Genomic DNA, 7,806 nt, shown 5'->3' on the forward strand with positions numbered 1-7,806 from the left:
CTCACATCGTCCACTCTCAAGAAATCAAAGGAAAAAAATATACTGGGTGAGGATTTAAAAAGAAAAAAAGTGAGGAGGGAACTGGTGTGAAGGCAGAGTATGAATTCCAGAGGGTGAGCTGCCAGCTGTCAGGGTGGGGCAGCAGAGCTGGGTGGCAGGGTGGCTGGAGCAGGAAGGAGGAGGGACGTCCACGGTTGGGCGTGGAATCACAGATCCACCAGGGAGCCCTGCTCCCCACCCTTCCATTAATGGCCCGGAAAGAGCCGCTGCCTCTGCTGAGAACGCAGTGGGGCGCGGTGTGGGGGGGACAGACGCTGGGTGGGGCTTAAGCGGCGCCCAAAGGGTTGTGGGCTCGGGCCTGGGTACCGGCGGAGGCAGGAACTGGAGAGCATCACCTGCCCGCCTGCTCTGTGGCCAGCTCCTGCCCCACCCCGCAGGGTCTCCCATGCGGACTACAACTCCCGGCGTGCACCGCGCGGCCACGCTCCTCCTCCCGCACCAGCCCGTCCCCACCCCCTGCCTCCAAACCCGCTGCAGCCGAGGCGGGGAGCGGAGCGTGGCGGGGAGGGGAGCAGGGCTGGCGACAGGAGACGGCGGTGCCCGGGCCTATCCCACCAACAGCCTTGGATCCCACTGGACACTCCGGAGGCACGGCCGCCGCCCCTCTAGAGTCACCTCTGCCGACCCCTCCCCTCTCCCCCGGACTTCTTCTCCATCCTCTGGACTTCACCTTCCCCATCCTTCCCTGGGCTCCGACCTCCGTCCTCCCCCACGCCCTCTCCTCACTCCCGGACCTGCCCTTCTCGGCGCCCCTCTTCCCTAGGGAGATGCGATGAGCCTGTGTCCCAGCGCCCTCATCGCCATCCTGGGCACGGTGCCCATCCAGTGCCCGTGGTGGGGAGGGAGCACGCCGCGGCCCCTCGGTGCCTCTCCTGCCCTGACCCCCCCTCCAGCTGGAGTCCCTGAGCCATGCCCCAGGGGACCCAGCCAGGGGGTGGGCTCTAGAGCCGGTGGTGTGGAGAGGAGGAAGGACGGGGCCCTGGGCTCCTCTGAGATGCTCCCAAGCGCCAGGGGGGGCCGAGCGAGGCGCAGGCACCCGGGCGGCAGGCATGATGCCCTCGCCTAGTGACTCCAGCCGCTCGCTCACCAGCCGGCCTAGTACCCGGGGCCTCACCCACCTTGGCCTCCACCGACCCTGGCTGCAGGCCCTGCTCACGCTGGGGCTGGCCCAGGTGCTGCTGGGCATCCTGGTGGTCACCTTCAGCATGGTGGCCTCCTCTGTCACCACCACCGAGAGCATCAAGAGGTCCTGCCCGTCTTGGGCTGGGTTCTCGGTGAGTTGGGTGCACAGTTGTTGGGTGGGGGCGGCTCCTCGGGCCCCACCCCTCCACCCCAGCTGCCGGTTCAAATCCTGGCCTCTCCTCCCCTACGGGCCCTCTCCCTCCGGAAAGGGCTGGGTGCACCCTGTGGCGAGGGGCTCACGCAGGTGCCTCCCCTGCCAGGCTGAGCCTGTGCCCACTCTGTCCCCAGCTGGCGTTCTCCGGGGTAGTTGGCATTGTGTCCTGGAAGCGGCCATTCACTTTAGTGGTAGGTGCCAGGGTCCGGTGTCCACGGGGAGGCAGGTGCCCGGCACCAGAGGGGATGCCCGTTTATGCCCTCGAGAAGGGAACCGGCTCTCCCATTCCGGTCCCCCGGGCACGGATGAGTGTGAGGGAGGGTGGCTCCCTCCTCGGTGGCCCCCACTCCTGAGCACCCCAGCCCTGATCCGCACCCTGTTCCCCCAGATCTCCTTCTTCTCCTTGCTCTCGGTGCTGTGTGTCATGCTCAGCATGGCTGGCTCTGTTCTCTCCTGTAAGAATGCTCAGCTGGCCCGAGACTTCCGCCACTGCTCCATGGTGAGATGTGAGGAGGGCGAGCCAGAGAGAACCGGTTGGGGGAGAGTTGGGGGAGAAGTGAGGGACACCTGACTCAGTCTGTCTCACCCTCCCCACTGCCACTCAGGAAGGAAAGGTCTGTGTGTGCTGCCCCCCTGTGCCCCTCCTCCGGCCCTGCCCAGAGTCAGGGCAGGAACTCAAAGTTGCCCCTAACTCCACCTGTGATGAAGCCCGAGGGGCCCTCAAGGTGAGCATGCACCCCCCCCCAGCTCCCCGGATCCCTTCTCCCGCACCACACCCCCTCCTGGGGTCCTCACGGGCCCAGGGGATGTGGGAGTTACCCATCCCCCTCACACATCCCTCTCTCTCTCCTTTCCCAGAACCTGCTCTTCAGCGTCTGCGGACTCACCATTTGTGCCACCATAATCTGCACCCTCTCCGCAATCATCTGCTGCATCCAAATATTCTCCCTTGACCTCATGCACACGGTGAGGGGGAGCGGGGTCAAGGCCAAGCAGGTGTCATGGAGGGGGGGCAGGGTGCATGCGCTGGGACTGGGGTTGAGGGGGTGGTGATAGTGATTCTTCTAAGCACCAGGGGCTGGCGATCACCCATCAGGAATGTCTGTTGTTGTAGGATGTTAAGGGAGCCCGTGGGGGAAGGGGGTGAGGAGAGGAATGACAGGGAGTAAGAAAGTGTGTGATGCCAGCCTGGGGGGCGGAGTCAAGCAGGTCCTGGGTGGGGGTGGGGGTGGTGATGGGGGTGAAGGGTTGACGTGCTGGTGAGGACAGAGCAGGTGGCGATTCTGGGTGTAGATGGGGTCATAAGGAGGAGGAATTATTTCAGGTAGGCAGGGCCTGCCTGGAGGTCCCGGGTGGAGGCCGGGTTAGGGGCGGGGCTGTTTCTGGCTGGGGGCGGGGCCAAGCTGAGCCGCCCTGAGGGCGGGGCCAGAAGATGTAGATGAGGCCAGGAGTTTGGGAGCCCAACAACCTGAAACCAGGGTTCTGTTTGCCCCCCAGCAGCTGGCCCCTGACCGCTCGGTCTCGGGTCCTCTGGGGCCTCTGGCCTGTACCTCCTCGCCCCCGGCCCCTCTCCTGCACACCATGCTGGACTTGGAGGAATTTGTACCACCTGTGCCCCCACCACCCTACTACCCCCCGGAGTACACCTGCAGCTCTGAAACAGATGCCCAGAGGTGAGGCCTGGCGGCTCCGGCAGGGAAGCGAAGGCAGGGGGAGGGGGCTCTGGCTGCAGCCTTGATTGGTGGGGAGGATCTTTGTGGAATGGTCCTCCCCGATTTCTCCCCTCCCCCTCTTTCCACAGCATCACCTACAATGGCTCCATGGACAGCCCAGTGCCCTTGTACCCTACTGACTGCCCCCCTTCTTATGAGGCCGTGATGGGGCTCCGAGGAGACAGCCAGGTGAGAGCAGGGCTCGGTGCGGGCCCGGGAGCCAGGGCTGGAGCAGGAACGCTGAGTGAGCCGCAGTCATTGGACACAGATAGCAATAGTTCCCAGCTGAAACCGGTTTGACTCAGTGAATAATAGAGTGTCGGCCTGCGGACTGAAAGGTCCCGGGTTCGATTCCTTGGTTGCGGGCACATCCCCGGTGAGGGGGGGGTGCAGGAGGCAGCTGGTCAATGTTTCTCTCTCATCGATGTTTCTAGCTCTCTGTCCCTCTCCCTTCCTCTCTGTGGAAAATCAATAAAATATATTTTTAAAAATAATAACAATAGTTCCCAGGATCTTATGGCACGAACACACCCACTGCCATCTGTGACCGTCCCTGGAGCCCGGGGAGATGGGTGGGGTGGGAGCCATTATTTCCGTAAAACAGAGGCCCCCTCAGTGACATGTGCACAGGGACTGGAACCTAGACCGTCCACAGCTCTGTCCAGCACATGGGGGTGGCCCTGTCGGTGTGCAGAGCTAGGCCTGTGACCCTTGTGTCTTCTTCAGGCCACTCTGTTTGACCCTCAGCTTCACGATGGCTCCTGCATCTGCGAGCGAGTGGCCTCCATTGTGGATGGTGAGCAGACGGTGGGGAGGATGGACAAGGGCCGGCTGCCCGGGGTAGCAGAGCCAGGTGGGAGCGAAAAAGGGGGGACAAGGCTGAGTGTGTGGATCAGCGAGGGCAGTGGCTTCCTGGGACCCTGGACTTCAGTCTCCCTGGAGAAAAGAGGCAGCGGGTCCCCCAGAGGCTGGGCCTGAACAGAGGGAAGCCGCCCGGGCCGGGCCGGTGCCAGCCATGCCCCTGCCGCCCACAGTGTCCATGGACAGCGGGTCGCTGGTGCTGTCGGCCATCGGCGACCTGCCGGGGGGCTCCAGCCCGTCCGAGGACTCGTGCCTGCTGGAGCTGCAGGGCTCGGTGCGCTCGGTGGACTACGTGCTCTTCCGCTCCATCCAGCGCAGCCGCGCCGGCTACTGCCTCAGCCTGGACTGCGGCCTGCGCGGCCCCTTCGAGGACAGCCCGCTGCCCCGGCCGCCGCGCGCCGCGCGCTCGCACTCCTGCTCCGCCCCCGAGGCGCCCCCCGCGCTGGGCGCCCCCGCGGCCGCGCGCAGCTGCCACCGCCTGGAGGCCTGGCCGCCCTGGGTGGCGCCCTGCTTCCCCGAGCTCCGGCGCCGGGTGCCCCGGGCAGGCCGCTCGGCCGCGGCCCCGCCCGCCAGGGCCCCCGCCCGCCGCTTCAGCGACAGCTCAGGGTCCCTCACGCCGCCCGGGCACCGGCCCCCTGGCCACCCGGCGCCCCCGCCGCTGCTGCTGCCGCGGTCACACAGCGACCCCGGCCTCGCCGCCTCCAGCAACACCGGTGAGTACCACCCCCTACACCCCCTAATCCCCACCCCCTAACCTCCAAGGTCCAGGAAAGGGCAGGCGCTGGGAGTGGAAGGACCAGCGATGGCCACCAGGATGGGGAGCTGTGAGGTCCCTGGAGAGGATGGCAGAGAAAGGTCACCCTGCCCCTGCGGCAGAGTTCCTGCGTGCTCGCCTCCTAGAAACACTAGAAACACAGCATCCGTAGCGTTGTGGCTAAAAGAGGATTTGTTTTTTTGTTTTAGTGATTTTGTACAGAGAGGAAGGGAGAGGGATAGAGAGTTAGAAACATCGATGAGAGAGAATCATCGATCAGCTTCCTCTTGCACACCCCCCATTGGGGATGTGCCCGCAACCAAGGTGCATGCCCTTGACCGGAACCGAACCCGGGACCCTTCAGTCCGCAGACCAATGCTCTTATCCACTGAGCCAAACCGATTTCGGCTAGAAGAGGATTTGTTGTTGAAACCCAAATCCACAACACCCAGCTCCGGCTAGTCGCCACGCTTGTGTCTTACTATAAACCAGGCAGAGCGATAGTCCCCCAGCGTGGGTGCCAGAGTTCCTGAGAACCAGGCGATGCCAGTAACATGCTTAGCACACACAGGGCTCAGGATCACGTCACGCCCGGCGCGGGAGGGTGTCACTGTGAAGGACCCCGCCTGGCTCCCTGCCTTGGTGAACTGTGCACCTGTGGGCAGAGGTGGTGTCCCCCCGGTTGGGGGTGGGGGGCGGGAGCTGGGAAAGCTCCTCTGGGCTTGGATTCTCACAGGAGGGAGGTGGGCTGGGCAGGTGTGTCCACTGAGCAAGGCCCTGTCTGCTTCTCTCTCCCTTCCCCCCGCCCCCCAGCTGACTTCAGGGACCTTTATACCAAAGTGTTTGAGGAAGAGGCTGCGTCTGTTTCCTCTGTAGATACAGGTCAGGCGTGTGGTTAGTGCCCGGGGGGTGGGGGTGTGCTGCCTGGCACTCTCTGCTCCTCCCATTTCACCCATTCTCTCTCTCTCTCTCTCTCTCTCTCTCTCTCTCTCTCTCTCTCTCTCTCTCTCTAGGGCTCTGCTCTGAAGCCTGCCTCTTCCATCTAGCCCACCGCCCTTCCCCCAAGTTGCTACGTGCTCATTCCGCCGAGAAGAGGCGCCCCGTTCCCACCTTCCAGAAGGTGCCCCTGCCCTCGGGCCCTACCCCTGCCCACTCCCTGGGCGACCTGAAGGGCAGCTGGCCGGGCCGGGCCTTGGTCGCGCGTTTCCTCCAGATGTCCAGGAAGACCCCAGACGCCGGCGGGCACGGAGCCCACGGGCAGAAGCAGGTAGGCGTTAGGGGAGCCTGGGAAGGTGCCCGGGAAAGCCGGAGCTTCAGGGTGGGCCACACGGGTGTCCTCTCCTGTGTCCCCCTCCAGATGCCCCGGAGCCGGTGGGGACGGCCAGGCCGAGAGAGTCTCCATCTCAGAAGCTGCGGGGACCTGAGCTCCGGCTCCTCCCTGCGGCGCCTCCTCTCTGCCCGCAGGCTGGAGCGCGGCACCCGCCCCCACAGCCTCAGCCTCAATGGGGGCACCCGGGAGACAGGGCTCTGAGGTGGGCTTCTTGCTGCACTGAGCAGATCCAGGTGAATGCGGGGGCCACGGGCCCCAGCTGGTTGGGACCAGCAGCCTCCAGCATTCCCTTGCACTGGCTGACACTGAAGGAAATGCTGTTTACCCCAATGTTACTCCTTTCTCTCCTACCTCTGGGGCTCCTGCTGCTTGCCTCTGCTCCTCTGTCCTGTACTGCATGGGTATTCAGGCTGTGGTGGGAAGATACTCTGCTTCCGGCACTGGAGGAAGAAAATAATCAAGTCCTGCCCCACCCCCACCCCCCAGCTTGAGAGTCACTCTCTGATGTGGCAGGGGCACTGGCCAGGGCAGGGCAGGGCCAGGGTGTTTAAGCACAAGGGGCTGTGTGCCTATACAGCTGGGTGGTGAAGCATGAAGAGTCATAACAACCTGGGTGGCCTCTCAGCTCTGCCACCTCTAGCTGCATGACTTTGGGCAAGTTATTTAACCTCAGTTTCCTGACCTGTAAAACACTGCGAGGACAAAGGTTTGTAAAACTCTTCACACACTATGTAAGCCTTCAATAAATGTCAATTCCCTCCTCGTCTGGATTATTTTTAAAAATATATATTTTATTGTTTTTTTACAGAGAGGAAGGGAGAGGGATAGAGTCACAAACATCGATGAGAGAAACATCGATCAGCTGCCTCCTGCCCACCCCCCACTAGTGATGTGCCCACAACCAAGGCACATGCCCTTAACCAGAATGGAACCTGGGACCCTTGAGTCCGAAAGCCGACACTCTATCCACTAAGCCAAACCGGTTTCGGCTGGATTGTTTTTTATCATCAATGAAATCTGTACTAGTGTCTCTTACAGATCAAACTCTCTCAAGATTTACATTCCGTTCAACTGCCACAGGGTATCTCTGCTCCTTTTCACAGCAGAATGTCTTCTCTTCCTTCCCTGCACACCACTGCCTGTTCCTAGGCTGGGCTCTTGATCAATTTTTCAGCAACCAAAAAGTGGCCATTTCTCCGCCTGCATCTCAAACTCTTTACCCAGAAAACCAGCATCTTTCTTCTTGGCGTTTTCCCTTTCTTGCCTTTGAAGATACCAAATGTTCTCCTGTTTTTTCCTCCTACTGGACCCTCTGGGGATCCTCAGAAGCGTTTACACCTCTGCTGGACTGACTCACACAGGAAGGCCTGGGGCTCTCCCCTCAGCCCTTTTCTACTTTCACTGTTGGCAGAGGGCTCTCCCAAGTCCTGCAGCTTAAATTCCATCTGTGTGTTCATGGGTAACTCCCACCCTGACCTCTCCATGGGCTCAAACCTCCCATTGACATCTCTGCTTGGATGTCACTGGGTGTGTCAGCCTCAGTCTGGCCACCACCGAACTCCCGACCCCCACCTCTGCCCTGCCCACGCCCACTGCTCCATCTCAGAAAGTGGCACCGCCACGCAGGTGCATATTCCAGAAACCTGGGACTCAACCTGATTTCTTCTTTTCCCTCCTCCATCACACCCAATCTTATTCTTTTTTTTTTTTTTAAATATATTTTATTGGTTTTTTACAGAGAGGAAGAGAGAGG

The 7,806-nt window shown here is 61.8% G+C and overlaps 1 protein-coding gene across 4 annotated transcripts; it reads left to right on the forward strand.

Annotated features, from left to right (window-relative positions):
* Window positions 1-515: 515 nt before the first annotated feature.
* On the forward strand, window positions 516-6,815 carry FAM189B (family with sequence similarity 189 member B). 4 transcript variants are annotated; one of them, XM_036442803.2, is made up of 12 exons: window positions 516-1,334; window positions 1,531-1,587; window positions 1,785-1,895; window positions 2,002-2,121; window positions 2,255-2,362; window positions 2,894-3,069; window positions 3,198-3,297; window positions 3,835-3,904; window positions 4,143-4,682; window positions 5,537-5,605; window positions 5,737-5,990; window positions 6,081-6,815. In XM_036442803.2, exons 1-12 carry the CDS (start codon window positions 1,110-1,112, stop codon window positions 6,252-6,254), a joined length of 2,004 nt encoding a protein of 667 aa, XP_036298696.1. In that variant the 5' UTR covers window positions 516-1,109; the 3' UTR covers window positions 6,255-6,815. The 4 variants fall into 4 exon arrangements, with proteins under 4 accessions (XP_036298696.1, XP_036298699.1, XP_036298698.1 ...); XM_036442804.2 differs by having other exon boundaries at window positions 517-1,334; window positions 2,897-3,069; XM_036442806.2 differs by lacking the exon at window positions 5,537-5,605.
* Window positions 6,816-7,806: the final 991 nt, after the last annotated feature.

Source organism: Pipistrellus kuhlii, unplaced genomic scaffold, assembly GCF_014108245.1.
Source record: "Pipistrellus kuhlii isolate mPipKuh1 unplaced genomic scaffold, mPipKuh1.p scaffold_m20_p_18, whole genome shotgun sequence".
NCBI lineage: Eukaryota > Metazoa > Chordata > Mammalia > Chiroptera > Vespertilionidae > Pipistrellus > Pipistrellus kuhlii.

What these genes read in the sequence shown, in the direction of transcription:
- FAM189B (XM_036442803.2), top strand. Translation starts at nt 1,110, where the DNA reads ATGATGCCCTCGCCTAGTGACTCCAGCCGCTCGCTCACCAGCCGGCCT. An exon ending in CGTCTTGGGCTGGGTTCTCG is followed by an intron (nt 1,335 to 1,530) that starts GTGAGTTGGGTG and finishes CTCTGTCCCCAG; the next exon opens with CTGGCGTTCTCCGGGGTAGT. An exon ending in TCTGAAACAGATGCCCAGAG is followed by an intron (nt 3,070 to 3,197) that starts GTGAGGCCTGGC and finishes CTCTTTCCACAG; the next exon opens with CATCACCTACAATGGCTCCA.